Source organism: Salmo trutta, chromosome 10 (genome assembly GCF_901001165.1).
Source record: "Salmo trutta chromosome 10, fSalTru1.1, whole genome shotgun sequence".
Classification (NCBI taxonomy): domain Eukaryota; kingdom Metazoa; phylum Chordata; class Actinopteri; order Salmoniformes; family Salmonidae; genus Salmo; species Salmo trutta.
This window is the reverse complement of record NC_042966.1, coordinates 18,823,926-18,844,004: the sequence shown is the minus strand read 5'-3', so window position 1 is coordinate 18,844,004 and position 20,079 is coordinate 18,823,926. Positions and strand designations below refer to the sequence as shown.

At 43.5% G+C, this 20,079-nt stretch overlaps 1 protein-coding gene across 5 annotated transcripts in view; it reads right to left on the bottom strand.

Moving 5' to 3' along the window:
* Positions 1 to 267: 267 nt before the first annotated feature.
* Positions 268 to 20,079, bottom strand: part of shisa6 (shisa family member 6) — a 73,489-nt gene continuing 53,677 nt past the window's right edge. For 2 of the 5 annotated variants that reach the window (XM_029764748.1, XM_029764750.1), the window contains 5 exons: positions 8,629 to 8,688; positions 7,200 to 7,220; positions 5,828 to 5,980; positions 2,542 to 2,645; positions 268 to 2,410 (listed from right to left, as the gene is read on the bottom strand). In XM_029764748.1, coding sequence (XP_029620608.1) covers positions 1,532 to 2,410; positions 2,542 to 2,645; positions 5,828 to 5,980; positions 7,200 to 7,220; positions 8,629 to 8,688 — 1,217 coding nt within the window. In that variant the 3' untranslated portion in view covers positions 268 to 1,531. The remainder of the gene's footprint in view (positions 2,411 to 2,541; positions 2,646 to 5,827; positions 5,981 to 7,199; positions 7,221 to 8,628; positions 8,689 to 20,079) is intronic. The other 3 variants (XM_029764749.1, XM_029764752.1, XM_029764753.1) reach the window with 2 other exon arrangements.

The window sequence follows — 20,079 nt, the reverse complement described above, 5'->3', positions numbered from 1 at the left end:
TTCATGTATTTTCACATTTTGATTATTCTATGAGATATCACTTGATTGAATATGTACAGGCAAGGAAAGGCTACAGTTTTCTAAACTTTCTCATGTGTAAGTGTATGAAAATCTGACCTTCAGCTCTCACTCAGCCCTTTCAAACCCCTGCAGGTATTGATTGGTCATGCTGGTCAGCTGTACCAACTTAAAATTATATGATTGACTAATGCTATTTTTCATACACATCAACAAACAGAGCACAAATATAGTCGTTTCAGAAGAGTATTGTCTGTTTAAAAAAATATGGATGGTTTATTTGACCCTACTGCAACAAGCATATAATCCATCACCATGTTTTTCAACTTCTCATATTTGTCAATGGAACACAGTTTACATCCAAATATGAACAGTGGTATATTTTTTATCAACACATTCATTCACTTCTCATTCTACAAACATAGTTGAAAAGACACACATTATAGTATTCATTTATCCTGTCAAATACTTGGTTAAGTGGGTTTTCTAGTCTGAACTGATCACGAAACGGTGGTGGTTTATAACTTGTTCAGAATCTACTGAAAACATTAGACAGTCTAATAAAAAAGCCAACCAGTATGGACTGGTCCATAATAGTGCCTCTAGAATTATAGCTTATTTACAATAATCTATGAGCTAGCCATCACCAAACAAACTTATGAAAGAAAAAACAACTGAACAGAAATAGAGTATCTCATTAATTGATTGTGCTTTTTAACCCACTAAAACCAATTCTCCATTTTGTAAAAATGGAACACTTGTCTCAGACTGAGGCACCAATAAAAGTGCTAGTAACATTAGTTTTGATTTATTTCAAGATCTCTCTACAGCTATGCGTAAGACTGGCGTTACAAACGGTAGTTTATATTTATATATTTATAAAGTTATTACAGGGCCGTCCCGGTTTCATCACCCGTGTTTGTCTTGTCGTGTCTTTCAACAGCAGTTGTCTTGGAGACATCGATTGGATCAGTCCTTGTGTTTTACCATGCAAAGCCCTTTAGAGTTGCGGTAGAAGTTCAAAGAAGAAGAGATTTGTGTTGGACGGTTAGACAGAAAGGCTGCCTGAGCCTCGGTATTCTCATATAATCAATGTCTCCTCATATGAATCACACCCCAATTGTGTAGGACAAGGGGAGCTGGTGCTTAGGGCATAACAGGAATAACAGTAGGGTAGTTTGCCAATTTCACAGCACACTACCACAGCTGATCCATGTTTATCTGGAGTCCGTCTTTATGGACTTTGTGACTACAGAAGACCTCCAGTCTATTACAGTACAGTACTTGGTTCTGGTGAAGTCCGGAAAGGCAAAGAGATGAGGGTATTATCTTTTGATTGACTTAGCAGGAAACTAAGCTACAGAGTGTCATGTCCCACCTTACAAACAGTCAGTCTCTTCACATCCCTTTCCCCCCACAAACATAATCCTTCCCATACTAGCGATTAGCTGTTAGCGAGTTAGCATTACCCATTGCCTCACTCCCAAGCTAGCCGTTAGCGTGCTAGCCAGCGTTAAACAGTCACTTCGGTCTTGCTGCCTGTGCGATAGTGCTGCTGCTGCTGCTGCTGCTGCTGCTGCTGCTGCTGCTGCTGTTGCTGTTGGTGGTGCTGTTGGGGGATGTAGTGGAGCTGCTCCACAGTGTGGGTCCTTCTAGAGGCAAACTGCTGCCTCTTATTAGTTGTGTGGTTCATGGCTAGCGTGTTGGAGTGTGCCCCTGGTCCTGGTCCTGCTCCGCCTGCCGCTCCTGCGTTGTTCGAGGCACTGGGATGGGAGTGCATTTTGGTCATCTTGTAGCGGTCCATGAGTGGCGTCGTGGGCATGAACACGTCCGGGTGCGAGATGGCGTGCGACATTGACTTGTCATTGTTTCCCCGGAAACCGCCGGACACGCTGCCAACTACACCGCGCTTTAGCGACATCATCATTTTGTCCGGCGAGATCAGAGGATCCTGAGATAGCAGGCGGTCTTGGGAGTACAAGCGGTCTTGCGAGTAGAGGCGGTCTTGGGAGAAGTGGCGGTCTTTAGGGTACATGTGGTCTTGCGATTGTAACAGCCTGTCTTTGGAGTACATGCGGTCCTTGGAGTACAGCCGTTCCTGGGACATCAAGCGGTCCTGAGGAAGCAGGCGTTCCTGGGACCTCAGCCTCTCAGCAGACAGTAGCTGCTCATCAGACAGGATTCGTCCTCCATGCTCGGTCATCCCCATCCCGTAGGAGATGCTATAGTCTTGCTGGGGGCCTCGGTGTGGGGACAGGACCCGATCCTGAGACATGGCCCTCTGGACTCGAGGAGGCCTCTGTCTCCTGGGGGCCTGCTGGGCCTGGGGCTGCTGGGGTGGGGCCTGGGCCACCTGGGGCTGGGGGGGCTGGCTCTGGAGCTGCTGCTGCTGCTGGAGGAATGGATGAAGATACAGTCAACTCCTGATATATTCAATGGCTTGGGACTTTTGTAAATGCATGCTCTGAACAGGCACCACTGCATAACAAAATGCAGATTTATACAAATACGTAGATGCAGTACTTGTTCCTGGTTCATTTTGATGACGTGTAAGGGCAGGGTGCTTCTGGCTGCCAGGTCAGGGAGGTGACGCTTGCGGGTGTAGTAGTCGTCGACGTCTTTATCCGCTGTGGAGAGACAGAGAGGGAGACAGAAGAGGTGGATTAGGAGAGAGAAAGAGGGAGGGAGAAGGTAGAGAGAGAGAGTTAGGGAAAGAGAGAAAAGGGAAGTAAAGGAGATTGAATAGAGGGTCTGAAGGTTGCTCCGAGAATACAAGAATCCTGGCCCCATCTGTGATTCTACCGGCGTTTCTGGCTGTGGGCTTTCCAAAGGTTGCGTACAAGTCTGTTAACAAACAGTGTCATACTGCATACACCACACAAAAACGTCATACACAAAGGCTATTTGAAAAGACGCAGGATCACATAACATGGATGAAAATTCCTCTGCACGTTCATGTATTATCAAATCGAACATGGATATGGGTTGTGTCCAAGAACAGGTCTAGAGATATGTGCATGTCTCCAGATTGTCTTGGCAGGATGTGTGATATCACACCCTCACACCTGAGGTGTGTGTTATTAAGGAGACTCACTGGGAACCATGCATCACCCATTAGTCATACGTACGGATTCGACATATTCAGACACACACAATCACGTGCGCTACACACACACACACACACACACACACACACACACACACACACACATGTACACACACACACACACACACACACACACACACACACAAACACACACACACGCACACACACATGTACACACACATGTACACACACATGTACACACACACACACATACCAACACACCAACACACCAATACACACACACACACACACACACACACACACACACACACACACACACACACACACACACACACACACACACACACACACACACACACACACACACACACACACACACACACACACACACAAACATCCTGTCAAAAAATAAGTAAAGAATATATGTTTCATGGTCACATATACCGGATAGGTGCAGTGAAATGTGTTCTTTTACAGGGTCAGCCATAGTAGAACGTCACCCCTGGTGCAAATTAGGGTTAAATAACTTGCTCAAAGGCACATCGACAGATTCTTGACGTTGTCGGCTCCAGTATTCGAAAACAGCAACCTTACGGTTCCTAGCCCAGCGTTCTAACCGCTAGGCTACCTGCCGCCCATGACTGCGGCAGAAATTATATATATATAAAAAAATTGAAACCTTTAAAGTTCACCCCCAAAAAGACAGCTGTCTTCCTCGGAGTCTGTTCTTTTCCACTTTGGCTTTGAATGTTTTACTGCTGAAGTGAGATGGAGATTAACTTTCATAACATGAATCCGTTAATAATATTCATTATTCATAAATGAATAATAAAACACCTCTCCAGAATCCAGAGAACAATAATACACCATTGTAGAATAGATCCAGCGGTGTAAATGATGGTCACAAGGCTTGTAATACACCTCAGGCTGATCAATCCTTTCACACAAACGTCAATTATGACAGGGCGCTAAAAGGGGATTGGCTAAAGCGTATTACCAGATGAATAACAAAAATATTATATATATATATATATATATATATATATGTAGGCTTTTAATTGGCATGAAAATGATGTGTGTTATTAAATAAATGAGCCGAAATCGGTGAAATATAAATCTCCTTAACGAATAAAAGAGCAAATAAAAGTAAGATGTCATCATTCATTCTCTAAAGCTGTTTTTTTAGATTAGAGAAAAAATGTACTGTGCATTTTAATTCCCTATGGGGAAGAAGGCAAGGCCAGTTCAGGCTGAAAACATCATCTGAAAAAGAAATGAATGTGTGTGCAGACGCTTTACTTTCAATTTATACATCAATTTACATTCATTAGTAGATGCTGAGATTTGCCATTTCATTATTCCAATAAAGGAAATGCGTCTCTCTCTCTCTCGCCTCTGGCTCTATCCTACATGATCTATCAGTAGAAAGATGCCTTTTGGCTATTTGCTGCTGCAAATGATTTGCTTTGGAAGCAGATAAAGACAGCTAGGCCGGGCTGGCACTGCCTGAGGACAGCTTTAGGTTTTTACATGGCAACAACATTCACCATGCATTTTGTAACATTACTTATTAAGACAATTTCCCAAGCACTGACATTTCCCAAGCACTGACATTTCCCAAGCACTGACATAGCATGTTCCAATCAATATGCAGTCCAATTTCTATTAGACAATAACAAGCACAAGAGACACCTGAGACAGGCACATGTATAACGATTTTGACCCACTAGAGATAGCAAGCACTGATGGGATCAGATCCTTCACTTTGGAATACATTTGATGGATTTCAAGTCTCCCCATTAGACCCTGTAAACTCAATCGTTGCTTTTTTTTGGTTGAATAGATCTTGTATTTGATTCAGTGTGAGTGTGTGTGTGTGTAACAGCACCGACTTTAGCTGCACCGACTTTGAATTGTAGACTACAATAGATTCAGATCTCTCCCTTTAGTCCCATGTGGCTCAGTTGGTAGAGCATGGTGCTTGCGATGTTAAGGTCGTGGGTTCAATTCCCACGGGGGACCAGTATGAAAATATATGCACTCCCTACCGTAAGTCACTCCAGACAAGAGCATCTGCTAAATTACTAAAATGTAAGTAGGACAACCATGATGCAATTACACAAGCCTTAAGGAATATTTGTGTTCTGCTCAATATGAAGAGATGAACCCCGGCGTAGTACACTGAATCAATACAGAGCTGCAACTAGAGCACAGCACAGAGCTTAATGTGGTTAAACGCTCACACTGAGAAATGGTGGCTGCTGCTTTTCTAAAGAGACATCTTTACAGAGAGAGAGTGACTGTGTGGTGTATTGGAATGGAATACCAGCGAGGCATGGTTTTGATGAAGTTATGGAGGGGCATGTTTGATATGTCTATTTGTAATTGTCTGTCCCCTCTCATCCAGACACTCTGTTTATGCCTTAAAGAGTCAGCACTTTCTGGAAAGGTTGTGAATGCTGATACACTGAATATTAGGGACCCTTTCAGAAAAAGAGAATGTAACCTTCATTTTGAAGTATCCTATCACTGCATTTTAAGTGGGGGGGGGGTATGGTATAATCCTTCATAAACGTATGCCAGTCAAGTAACGAGTCAAGTGACGAATGCAGACAATTTAACATGCCAGAGTAGGCATTAACTTATGCATTAGAGTTTTTAACATGCAGGTCATTCAGCGAGGCAGTGGGAGCCCTGTCAGCGTTTCTGCTAACGGTGGACTATGCTGTGGCGAGGACCTACTCAGTCTCTTCAGGGAGGAGTATCTGTTGAGGTCGGCCTTGACGGCGGCCTCGTAGGTGGGCGGCAGGTGGGACAGGCTCTGGAAGGAGCGCGAGGAGGACAGGTCGTACGGCTCCGTCTGCGAGGTCAGGATGCCACTCATCCTAGTGTTCTCTGGGGAGACACAGCAAAACAAACAAGATGGGAAATGGGAAGGCTTCCTAAAACATATCCGGAGTCAGAACAAAGGCAACGATGGTCGAGCACAGCTGCTGAGGGAGGGAGGGAGGGGAGTGAAGGGAGGTGGTCATCTGACAGGAACTTGATCAGAGAGCGTTTGGTGGAGTCTGGGTGGTGGGGGGTGGGCTGAAAGGAGAGGGGGGGATAGGGGACGTGGGTGGAGGGAGCCGGTCACTAGGCACTGTGGGATTGTTTGGCACGAAGGAGGTGACAACGGACCAATAACAACACCACATCAAACAACGGATGTCTGCTTCAGAGTGACCCTGATTGTGACAGTTTGTGTGCTGTGATCTGAGGAGGATGGGGAGTGGGGTGGGGAGAGGGATGGGGAGTGGAGTGGGGTGGGGTGGGGAGAGGGATGGGGAGTGGGGTGGGGTGGGGTGGGAAGAGGGTTAGGACAGGGCATCAACCCGCTCATCAGACTGATGCGATGTGATGCCAGAGCGAGAAAGGGGCATACTGGGACTCTGGCCCTTCTCTCCCTCTCTTTCTCTCTCTCTCTCTCTTTGCCCTTTTTGTCTCAAACTCCCCTCTCTCTATCTTGCTCCTCTCTCTCCTACTATCTCCTAGCTCCCGCTCTCTCTCCCTCTGACTACTCTCTTTTCCCTCCCACTCTGCATCCCTCTCCCCCTCTCTCTCTCCCCTTCTGGCTGTGAGTCTGTCACACAGAGCAGTGGGCAGCAGGGTGCGGCTCAAGTCCTGGCTCCAGCGGCCAGATAAAAATAGAGGGATGGGTGACTGCTGCAGGAGAGAGTTGAAGAGGGGGGAGAGTTGAAGAGAAAGAAAGAGAAGTTTGAAAAGGACAGATGACAGCAGGGGTCCGGAGAGAACTGTGGGGGGTGAGTTTTGGGAGGAGAGAGACCCAGCTGTGAAAGAAGTGTCTGCAATACTCTCTCCACACTCTCTCCACACAGGGAAAATAGACTCACACTGTGGCATGCTGTTAGCTACCTCCATAACCATAAACACACGTCACTGCTATATCACCACGCACAGTACAGCCACACCACGGACTATGTGGCCGGGGGAAGGTACAAAGGTTGAAGGGTTGGTGAGTGTGTGGAAGGGTGTGGGGGTGAATGGAAGGGTGTGTGTGCTAGTTCTTTTATGTGGGTTTATGTGTGTGTGCGTGTGTGTGTGTGTGACTTACCCCGCCTCAATGATCGGTGAGCTACCCCACCCAAGTGGAAAACAAACAGTTCAGAAACATGTTGATGGCGTGAAACAGCATTCAGACCAAACCCAACCAACACACACCTCATTCAATGCCATCAGTCCAGCAATTACCTCTGGAATAAACCAATGGTGTATATCATTTTTATGTATTTGGAACAGACCAAAATCTAATGTGCCTTTAGATATAGTAATAATGCACCTTATATGTGCAATGAGCACTTATACTCTCTTTAATTGACAGAAGGTCAGCAGTTGCCTCACACACAGAGGATAGCAGAGGTTGCACTAGCTACATAGACCAGCCTTATCGGAGCAACACAGAACACTGGCATGCCAAGCCCTTTTTATGCGGCTTGTGATCAAAGTGTGTTTGTTCGATGTGTTGTCAGAATGGATTTTTCATGTTTCCCATAGAATTCAGGGGTATTTCATTCATGGAACACTCGTCTGGTTTAGCAGTGTGTAATGGAACTCACATTGAGTTGACACACACGAGCAGATGTGTTACGACTACAGAATCTCCTTAAAACGCAGCGGAAGCATTGGAGGGGAAGGCTTCTACACAGGGTTGAGCAGACACTGAACATCAGCAGAAGAACACAAGCCAGAGAGGCCAATCCAATGTTAAACAAACACAAAGAAATAGTGTTTTCTCTCCTTTTCGTTCTTCTTTATCCTCGCCTCACCCTTTGTCCTTATGCAACCAGCACTCTTCCTCATATCTATTCATCAGCCTCTATCCCCCCTAAACCCAGCTCTTGTGAATGAATAGAGAACGTTGGCAGAAGAAAATCCGTAAATGTAATGAAGCTGGGGGTGATTTCCTCACAGAGAGCAGGGGTTACAGTAATAGCACTACATCTTCTAATGACAAGGCCAATCATCTGAGGAGGAACATGTTCTATGGTCGAACGCTATAGCCGGGGCACTGTGACCTTTTAAAGGAGGTTCACTTGATGCCCAGCCAGTCGCATTTCCTTTTAGTAGGTGATAGACATTCATTAGTTTTTTATTCGCTCCGTTCAAAAGAATACATGGTCATGATGATGAAATGTGACACTTCTATGATTCTATCGTTAATAAAAATATATATTTTCAATAAGAAAATGTATTTAGAGAAATTGAAGAGTAGGTTGGCATCAGTGGTAGCGTATATTTGTGTCAAAGAGTGTTTCAAAGTTAATTCCCCAAATCTGGGCTACATTTTTCGAGAGAATAGCCTGGTTTGGGGGGAAAAAAAGTGATTTAGTGACATTTGTCTTTCTACAAATAACTGTGTGGCTCTGATTCAACATCCACACTAAGTAATGCACTGGGCATGAATTCTAAGTAGTAGCCTATGCTAGAGTGGATATTGGAACATAACCCTGTATCTGGATGCTAGTGCTGTTAGCTGTCCTTACCATTCTGGGTGCGTGTTGGGCTACCTAGAACCATATGGTTGTAGTTTTGCTGATGGGTACCTGTGAAAACAGCAATGGAGAGGATCATTCAATGTGCATGAGATAAGCATATCAGATATTGTATCTGATCAAAGGTAATGACATGGTTAATACAAGCAGAGAGCTAGAATTGGCATCATTAAAGGGATAGCTCATCCCAAAATAAAAGTTTGTCAGATGTTTTCATACTTCAAAAGTGGTCTTTAAATCAAGCTTAATAAAGAAAACATCTGCCAAACGTAGATTCAGACATAGAGAATCCCTTTAACATCTTCCAGCCAATGACATGGGTATCATGGTGAAGCAAGATGGAGAGAAAACACTAAAGAGAGGAAGGGCAGGTAAAATAGGAGCGTAAGGTGAAGAACCGGGCAGGATGGAGAGGTGGAGACTGGAATCATTGAGGAGAGAGTGCAGAAGAAGATCAGCATGTACACTGAGCATGTGTTATTCACATACACACTGACATGGGACATGAGTGCCCTTGTCCTTTCCAAAATTGCATTACTGAAAATGAAAAAGACACCATAATAAAATAACAATATATCTGAACATCTCATTTGAGTTTGACCATTCTTTGTGATATTATGATCCTTCGATTCAGACATTTTGGGATGACAGTGAAGGTGAGAGTGCTTGGATGAACATGTTGTAACATTGCACCCCTCGGCACAAGCCCCTGTCACTTAACCAACTGTCCATCCAGACCATGTGGATTGTTTTGGGCTGACATGAGATGGCAGAGAGACGGACCCTTTAAAGATCCCATTGTATTGAGTCAGGTGATGAATGGCAGCTATTGTGTGTTTGTGTGTTTGTGTGTGCGTGCGTGCGTGCAGTGGTGGAAAAAGTACCCAAATGTAATACTTCAGTAAAAGGAAAGATACCTTAATAGAAAATGAGTACATGAGTAAAAGTCTAAAAGTATTTGGTTTTAAAAAAAATACTTAAGTATCAAAAGTAAATGTAAAAGTATAAACAATTTCAAAAGCCAGGGCCACACTCCAACACACAGACATCAAACAAAGCATGGTTGTTTAGTGAGTCCGCCAGATCAGAGACAGTAGGGATGACCAGGGATGAGTTCGTAAATTGGACAATTTTCCTGTCCTGCCAAGCAGGGAAAATGTATGGAGTAAAAACTACATTATTTTCTTTAAGAATGTAGTGAAGTAGAGGTAAAGGTTGTAAAAAATATAAATAGTAAAGTACAGATACCCCAAAAAACGACTTAAGTAATAATTTAAAGTATTTTTACTTAAGTACTTTATACCACTGTGTGTGTGTGTGTGTGTGTGTGTGTGTGTGTGTGTGTGTGTGTGTGTGTGTGTGTGTGTGTGTGTGTGTGTGTGTGTGTGTGTGTGTGTGTGTGTGTGTGTGTGTGTGTGTGTGTGTGTGTGTGTGTGTGTGCAAGAGTGATCCAGGTGAAAAAGCAACGATACTGTAAATAGATGGAAGACGCGCCGCCGAGTGCCGCCGCCGAGTGCCGCCGCCGTTGCGACGCATTCATTTGGCTGTGTGCTGTTGTGCCTGTTTAATAATGCATTAGCGCCGACTGCTGTAGCGGCCATATACATATGTCACAGTGCTGAGAGGGGATAGATGACCCTCGTTCTCACATCGTGGGTTTTAATTTTCGTTATAGGACGATGGAATGTGTCATCAGAGTATATGGCCGGTGGGTGTGTATGTGCATATTTTATTTCTATAAAAAAGAGCTTGACCGTTGACGTCAGAGTTAGGTTTCTGGAGCGAGAGACTGTTTGCAGACAAAGTGAAGTCACAGACGTGAGGGCAAGGTTTGCTGAATATATGAATGTATTTAATGTTCTTGAAAAGCATCAGACATGAAAAACACACACACACACGCACACACATGCACTGTGATCTCCATTTTAATTACACTGTGCCATAGCTGTAAAACCAAAACACTTTCCATTCACTTTTGTAGTTAATCCACACACAGTGCTGACACCCCAATCACACCTTTGAACTTCAGGCTTGGCCCCACACTGTCAGTGCCCAGATAGAGAAAGCACTGAGACCTCCATAGAGAAATAGAGAGAGCCAGTACTGCAGAGATCCCCATAGAGAAAGAGTAGACAGAGAGTAGTTCTGCTGAGCTAAGAGCCCATGCACTGCACTGGGCCCTAATTAAGAAGGAAAAAGGACCAGTTCAATGATCCCGCGGTAATCGGGGGACCAATTAGTTGTGTTAGAGAGACAATGCGCACACACACACACACACACACACACACACACACACACACACACACACACACACACACACACACATACACACACACACACACACACACACACACACACACACACACACACACAGGTTCCTTGAAAGTTGTGAAAACTTATATTTTTGGTTTCACATTGGTTGTGGGAACAAAGTCATACCAGTAAAATGGATTTTTTTTTTTACGTTCTGAGAACAGAAGTGAACATTTTGCCTGTTCTGGGAACACTTATTTTTAGGTGGCAGGGAGGTTCAGAGAACGTGTTAGTCTGGTTCCTTGAAAGTTTTCCTAGGAGGTTTTATAAAGGCTCTGAGAATGGAAAATATGTTCTTTTGAGGTTTTTGAATAACTTCCTTCACTGAATGTTTCAATACGTCTTAATACCACTACTAGCTTATTCCAAGCACAGATAGGAACCATGAAAATGCATTTCCTTAGGCATTAATTATGCAAACACATTTATGTTTTATCCGTGAGATTCTAACCTATAATGTGCTCTCTATCCATGGAATTAGTCCACTGCACTACCAGGATGGAGCTAGCATGCCATGTTTTTGTATGCATACAAAGCTGTTCATTTGAGTATATTCAAACGGACCTCATTTCAAAAGGAACAAGCACTCATTAAGATCAGGTGTGGACAATTAGTGGGCGCGGCCAACACACCTGAACACACTTAGGATAGAGAGGGTTTTGTTGGCGCTGAGAACGGAATGTATATGTTTTTAAATAACATTCTTACTAAAGTTTTCTTGTGGTTTTTATGGAAAGTTTTCTTATCATTCTAAGAAAGTTATGTTTGTTTTTAAATAACATTATTAGAATGTTCTCTGAATGTTACTTACCCACAAACAGGACCAAGCCTGGAATGCTGAGGAGTGTCTGTGCCTCGATCTAGGTTTGGCAAAACTTAACATGGTGGTGTTCGCCTTAGCAAATCTCACTGGAATAAAGACCTCCTCCATTCCTTTCATTATTGAAAGAGATTGTGATGTCTCACATCTCAAAACAGGACTACTTAATGTTAGATCCCTCACCTCCAAGGCAGTTATAGTCAATGAACTAATCACTGATAATAATCTTGATGTGATTGGTCTGACTGAAACATGGCTTAAGCCTGATGAATTTACTGTGTTAAATGAGGCCTCTCCTCATGGTTACACTAGTGACCATATCCCCTGCGCATCCCGCAAAGGCGGAGGTGTTGCTAACATTTACGATAGCAAATTTCAATAAAAAAAAAATAAGATTGCATTTTGCCTTTTGAGCTTCTAGTCATGAAATCTATGTAGCCTACTCAATCACTTTTTATAGCTACTGTTTACAGGCCTCCTGTGCCGTATACAGCGTTCCTCACTGAGTTCCCTGAATTCCTATCAGACCAGATAATATTCACATCTTTGGTGACTTTAATATTCACATGGAAAAGTCCACAGACCCACTCCAAAAGGCTTTCAGAGCCATCATGGACTCAATGGGTTTTGTCCAACATGTCTCCAGACCTACTCACTAACACAGTCAAACTCTGGACCTAGTTTTGTCCAGTGGAATAAATATTGTGGATCTTAATGTTTTTCCTCATAATCCTGGACTATCGGACCACCATTTTATTACGTCTGCAATCACAACAAATAATCTGCTCAGACCCCAACCAAGGATCATCAAAAGCTGTGCTATAAATTCTCGGACTACCCAAAGGTTCCTAGATGCCCTTCCAGACTCCCACCACCTACCTAAGGACTTCAGAGTACAAGAATCGGTTAGCCACCTAACTGAGGAACTAAATTTAACCTTGCGTAATACCCTAGATGCAGTTGCACCCTTAAAAACAAAAAACATTTGACATAAGAAACTAGCTCCCTGGTATACAGAAAATACCCGAGCCCTGAAGCAAGCTTCCAGAAAATTGGAACGGTAATGGCGCTACACCAAACTGGAAGTCTTCCGACTAGGTTGGAAAGACAGTGCCGTGCAGTATCGAAGAACCCTCACTGCTGCTCGATCATCCTATTTTTCCAACTTAATTGAGGAGAAAAAGAACAATCCAACATTTATTTTTGATACTGTCGCAAAGCTAACTAAAAAGCTGCATTCCACAAGAGAGGATGGCTTTCACTTCAGCAGTGATGGCTTGTCACATCTCAATTAGACTACTGCAATGCTCTACTTTCCGGCTTTTCAGATAAAGCACTAAATAAACTTCAGTTAGTGCTAAACACGTTTGCTAGAATCTTGACTAGAACCAAAAAATGTGATCATATTACTCCAGTGCTAGCCTCTCTACACTGGCTTCCTGTTAAGGCTAGGGCTGATTTCAAGGTTTTACTGCTAACCTACAAAGCATTACTTGGGCTTGCTCCTACTTATCTTTCCGATTTGGTCCTGCCGTACATACCTACATCACAAGACGCAGGCCTCCTTACTGTCCCTAGAATTTCTAAGCAAACAGCTGGAGGCAGGGCTTTCTCCTATAGAACAACATTTTAATGAAATGGTCTGCCTATCCATGTGAGAGACGCAGACTCGGTCTCAACCTTTAAGTCTTTATTGAAGACTCATCTCTTCAGTAGGTCCTATGATTGAGTGTAGTCTGGCCCAGGGGTGTGAAGGTGAACGGAAAGGCACTGGAGCAACGAACCACCCTTGCTGTTTCTGCCTGGCCGGTTCCCCTCTCTCCACTGGGTTTCTCTGCCTCTAACCCTATTACAGGGGCTGAGTCACTAGCTTACTGGCGCACTTCCATGCCGTCCCTAGGAGGGGTGCGTCACTTGAGTGGGTTGAGTCACTGATGTGATCTTCCTGTCCGTGTTGCCCCCCGGGTTTGTGCCGTGGGGGAGATCTTCGTGGGCTATACTCAGCCTTGTCTCCGTGTAGTAAGTTGGTGGTTGAAGATATCCCTCTAGTGGTGTGGGGGCTGTGCTTTCACAAAGTGGGTGGGGTTATATCCTGCCTGTTTGCCCCCGTTCCAGGGTATCGTCGGACAGGGCCACAGTGTCTCCTGACCCCAGTATTTATGCTGCAATAGTTTATGTGTTGGGGGCCTAGGTTCAGTCTTTTATATCTGGAGTATTTTTCCTGTCTTATCCGGTGTCCTGTGTGAAGTTAAGTATGCTGCCTCTAATTCTCTCTTTTTGTCATTCTCTCTCTCTTTCTCTCAGAGGACCTGAGCCCTAGGACCATGCCTCAGGACTACCTGGCCTGATGACTCCTTTGTCACGTCCTGGCCAGTATAAGGGTTAATTGGTATTGTAGTTTGGTCAGGACGTGGCAGAGGGTATTTCTTTTATGTGGTTAGGGGTGGGTTTTTTTCTAAAAAGGGCATTTGATTTATGTATTCCGGGGTTTTTGGGCACTGTTCCTTGTTTATGTAATTCTATGTTTAGTCTAGGTATCTATTTCTATGTTGAGTTAATTGGGGTGGACTTCCAATTGAAGGCAGCTGTTTGGTGTTGCCTTTGATTGGAAGTCCTATATTAGTTGGGTGTGTTTGTCTGTGTATTTGTGGGAGATTCTTTTGTGTTTAGCATGTGTGAGCCTAACAGGACTGTCAGTAATTCGTGAGTTTGTTTTGTTATTTTTGTATGTTCACTTTGAGTCTATTAATTAAATGTTCAAAATGAACTATCTCAACTCTGCTGCATATTGGTCCTCATTTTCCGATGATGATTTCGCCATATCGTCAAACGACGAGGAAATCCCTGACATCCTTGCTGTCCCAGTCCACCTGGTCGTGCTACTGCTCCAGTTTCAACTGTTCTGCCTGCGGCTATGGAACCCTGACCTGTTCACCGGACGTGCTACCTTGTCCCGGACCTGCTGTTTTAGACTCTCTCTACCGCACCTGCTGTTTCTAACTCTGAATGATTGGCTATGAAAAGCCAACTTACATTTACTCCTGAGGTGCTGCCCTGTTGCACCCTCTACAACCACTGTGATTATTATTATCTGACCCTGCTGGTCATCTATGAACGTTTGTACATCTTGGCCATGTACTGTTATAATCTCTACCCGGCACGTTCAGAAGAGGACTGGCCACCCCTCAGAGCCTGGTTCCTCTCTAAGTTTCTTTCTAGAGGGGGAGTTTTTCCTAGCCACCGTGCTTCTACGTCTGCATTGCTTGCTGTTTGGGGTTTTATGTTGGGTTTCTGTACAGCACTATGTGACATCGGCTTATGTAAAAAGGGCTTTATAAATAAATTTGATTGATTGATTAATAAAGTTTTTTTATGGAAAGTTAACATTCTCAGGAACAATTTTAGAACAACTTTAAATAGAACCATGAGGAAACCTGTAGGAAACGTTTTTGCTGAAATACTGAAATGAACACAGAACGTTGTTTTATTTGAGAACATTCCCAATGTCAAACCAGTTGGAGAATGTTCCAACAACTACTAAAATGTAAATGAAATGTAACCAAGCTATGTTTTTATGAAAGTAGCTGGCTTGGGGTTAGGTAAAAGGCCCAGTGTAGTCAAAAACATGAGTTTCCTGTATTTTATATATATTTCCAAACTGTGAGGTTGGAATAATACTGTGAAATTGGGAACATGTTGATAATGCCCTTTTAGTGTAAGAGCTGTTTGAAAAGACCGCCTAAAATTTCAGTCTGTTTTAGTGGGAGTTTTGGCCTGCCTGGTGACATTAATAGACCAATAAGAAAGAGAGTTCCAAACCTCTCTGTCAGTAACAGCCAGTTTCCAGTTTTCCTCTCTCCACTCCCAGACAGTCCTTGCAAAACCCTTGCTTGAGAAATTGCTCTTGCTAAGAAGCATTTATTTTCATTTTTCTACCATTAGATTTTTTTCAATTTTACCAATTGAAAACAATCACAGTAAGATACTTCATTGTTACCCAGAAATGTTTTGATATTGAGATAAAAATGGCTGCATTGGCCCCTTTAAAGAAGGGATGGGCAAAATATTGTTGGATTTGAGTAATTTTAAAGACGCCTGCCTATTAGCTGTATCAGTTATTGGTTCTGGCAGCTGAATGTGATAAGGAGAGAAGGAGATAAGCACAGGGACTGAACATATAATTACACTGTATATTGATTATTCCTGATTGAGAGGTTAACCAGGTCTCCAATCTAAATTGCTAAAATGGGTATTTTGTCTGTCTGCATCTTGATGACGCAGCTGTGCACTTTGTCTGTTGCCAGTCATGACCGGCAGTCATGTTTTCAGGATTCCAAACAAAACAAGATAATAAACCCAGATTTATGCCGGCTTGCGTGGTTCCGTGAGGTATTTGACATCATCTCTCTTCCTGTAGACACATATTGCATCATATTAATATTAACCAGTATTTTCACACCTGATACAGCACATGCGAGCCTGCATATTAACATCCAGATGGCCCAACACTGACTCACTATCCTGACATAACACAAATCATGACATCCAGGAATGTGGTGGGTAACGGTGGGTAACGTCAGTGGAGATAAGTGGTAAGTTAACCTTAAGACTAATGCTAACCACACTAATATGGCACAATTGGTGCATAAACACCTAGTAATGTATAGCCCACCAATAAATATCTTAGCATGACTCTCCTTCAAACTGGATGCGGCAATCTGAGCACCTTGTTAAAGCTCAGGACTTAAGAATCCTTCTAAACTTCCCATGAATGTTAATGACATTCTGTGAGAACACTCCAACCCTCAGTAATGAGAACACTCCAACCCTCAGTAATGAGAACACTCCAACCCTCAGTAATGAGGACACTCCAACCCTCAGTAATGAGGACACTCCAACCCTCAGTAATGAGAACACTCCAACCCTCAGTAATGAGAACACTCCAACCCTCAGTAATGAGAACACTCCAACCCTCAGTAATGAGAACACTCCAACCCTCAGTAATGAGGACACTCCAACCCTCAGTAATGAAGACACTCCAACCCTCAGTAATGAGAACACTCCAACCCTCAGTAATGAGGACACTCCAACCCTCAGTAATGAGAACACTCCAACCCTCAGTAATGAGGACACTCCAACCCTCAGTAATGAGAACACTCCAACCCTCAGTAATGAGAACACTCCAACCCTCAGTAATGAGGACACTCCAACCCTCAGTAATGAGAACACTCCAACCCTCAGTAATGAGGACACTCCAACCCTCAGTAATGAGAACACTCCAACCCTCAGTAATCAGTGATCCCTTTGAAAAGAGAAAAACAGAAAACAAACAAGGTCATCAGTGAGCAGAGGGTGAGCAGCTGTGTATCTATCCCCTATCCACTCTCCCTCCTCCCACCCAACCCAGAGATGGGTTCCCTAACATCCCCTCCAGGGCCCCTCGGGGTGCAGCAGAGTTGGCGTACGCAAACTGTTCTCCTTTCCTCCCAATACAAGAGACTGTTCAGAAACACAGTCATGCAATAACTTCCACATTCTCAGGCAATTTGAATCCTTTCACGTATGGATTTTAGTTTTGGGATGATTTTGGTTATCATAAGGGTATCATAATTGCCTGACTGTCTGATTATACAATTTCCCTTAATATGAGTGAAAATTATAGGATGACATTTGGTGTTAATTGCTCAACCCCTGCCTGATCTTTTCGTTCTAAATAATGTGCAATGACATTTTCACAGATGCATCCTTCCATTTATATTTCAGTATTTGAATAAACATGTGTGTATGTACATGCGCCTGTGCGAGAGGGTGTCAGACAAGGGGTCTCTCTATCCTATTGGCTTTGTTGACATCGAAACACTGCCAACACATCTACCCTGCCCTTCTCAACTCCTCTCCTCCCTCTCTTTTCCACCTCGCCGCACCATGGGGCTGAGAGCCACTGTGGACTTGGCATTTAACAACTGACAAAGAGTGTTAACATTTAATCGCTAAATGTTAACTGCCAGCTTGACTCAGTACGGCGGGCGGGGAGACTTTATTTTACCAATGGATGGAACATCTTTTACGTTCTGCCTTCCGCTCATCCCAACAGTGGAAACAGCTTATTTCTGACCCAATTGTGGCACTAGCGATAATGGTTAGGAAGTTATATCTAATACGGCTGCCTCCAAATTTAGACCTATGGAACTAATTTTAGACTCAGTGTGCTTAAGTCTCTGGGTGTTAGACTTAAGTACAGCCAGACTTTTATAGACTATAGGCTAATAATTTAGAACCTGACCTAGATTAACTGGCAGAAGACTATGCCAGCTGATGGGATAATTAAGTCAGTGGGGCAAACATATGTTGCTTATAAGTGGTAGTCATATACAGTAGCCTATATGATATAGAAAGGCCAGTAATATTAGCCTGTTCTAGAATGCCAGTAAGACATGTCAGAATAACAGTAAGAAGTGGGCGGTGTCATGTAAAAATCTTCCCAGCATGAAATAGTTCCCAATTGTTCTCATTGTGTTCTGATTGTGACGTTATGTTGTAAAATTTCTCCCAGCGTGAAAATGTTCCCAGTTCAATAATTGCACGTGCGTCTCTTTATGTGGATGGCTGAGCTTGTGCGGATGTTTCTCTCACACCCTCCCGTAGTGCCAAAGTCTTTGTAATCGCAAAAGATCTCTCCTCGCATCAACCCTCGGGACATTGACGTGCGAATCTGGGTGTTTATACGCTGACCTCACGCCTCAACAAGCTTCAATACTCCTGGCCCCCATTGCTTGGCAGATGTGTGAAGCAAATGTGCGTGCCCACAGAACAGTTTTTCAAGGTCAAGGAAGGGTGTGAGAGAAACATCCAACAAACTCATAAAAGATACACCCTCGTCCACATACCCTCATTCCCTTAGGGGAATCTCCGCGGCCATATTTATCGTCGGTCCAAATGATTAGCCAAGCAAGGGAAGTTTGCAACGTAAGCCCCTCAGCCCTCGTTTTTAATGGAGTTTGCGAGTGTACAATTATGTTCACTTCGGGGCCTGAAACACCGCATAATTCAATTCGCAATTATTGTACATCCGCTAAGAAAAGTCTACCAAAACTTAAAACCTCAACGTCAATATGGAGTCAACATACAAGTGTAAGTAAAAAACAAATGTAAATAAGTTAGAAATGGTGCTACTAATGCACAAACACGTCTCGTAAAAGTAATGATGCTTTTGTTTGGTTAGCTTTGGAAATTGTAGAAATTAAACATTTTCCTTCTTCAGAAGTTCTTTAGCCTGCTAGGCAGGCTAAAGTTATTTAGCTAATTCATTTGCAAGCTATCATACAGTAGGCGTATATTTAAGCAATAAGGCCCGAGGGGGTGTGGTATATAGCCAATATACCACAGCTAAGGACTGTTCCTATGCAAGACGCAACGCGGAATACCTGGATATAGCCCTTAGCCGTGGTATATTGGCCATATACCGCAAATCCCTAAGGTACCTTATTGCTTTTAGAAACTGGTTACAAATGTAATTAAAGCAGTAAAAATAAATGTTTTGTCATACCCGTGGAATACGGTCTGATATCCCACGGCTGTTAGCCAATCAGCATTCAGGGCTCGAACCACCCAGTTTATAACAATAATTATATATTTAATGTAAGTAGACATGCAATCATAATTGACTGTAGCGCATATAAAGCACCCACAAGCTACCGGTGGCTGAAAACACAATCATCGCAGGATGAACGAGTGACGAATTTCCGGGCAAGGGCGGTCCATTTAAAAATAATTTCATTCCTCCCTCGCCACTTGCCCAGCAAGTGTATACTCATCATACGTCATGATACGTCATCAGAAGTGTCCACTTAATTTAAAGGCTGAGGGAAGAGGGTGTGTCTGCTAAGTGTTTGGAATGCAGCCCAGCATGAGCTCAGCCATCCACATATAGAGATGCGTGCGCAATAATTGAACAGGTAAAATGTTCACGCTGGGAGAAATTTTACAGCATGACGTTACAGTCAGAACGATTGGGGACTATTTCAGGCTGGGAAGATGTTCCACATGACAGGTGGCAGGAAGCCTAGCATTTAAGAGCTTTGGGCAAGTAACTGAAAGGTTGCCGGTTCGAATACCACGACCGACTAGGTGAAAAATATGCAAGGCACTTAACTAGAGGTCGACCGATTAATCGGAATGGACGATTAATTAGGGCCGATTTCAAGTTTTCATAACAATCAGTAATCGGTATTTTTGGCCACCAATTTGCCGATTTTTTTTTTTTACACCTTTATTTAACTAGGCAAGTCAGATTAAGAACACATTCTTAT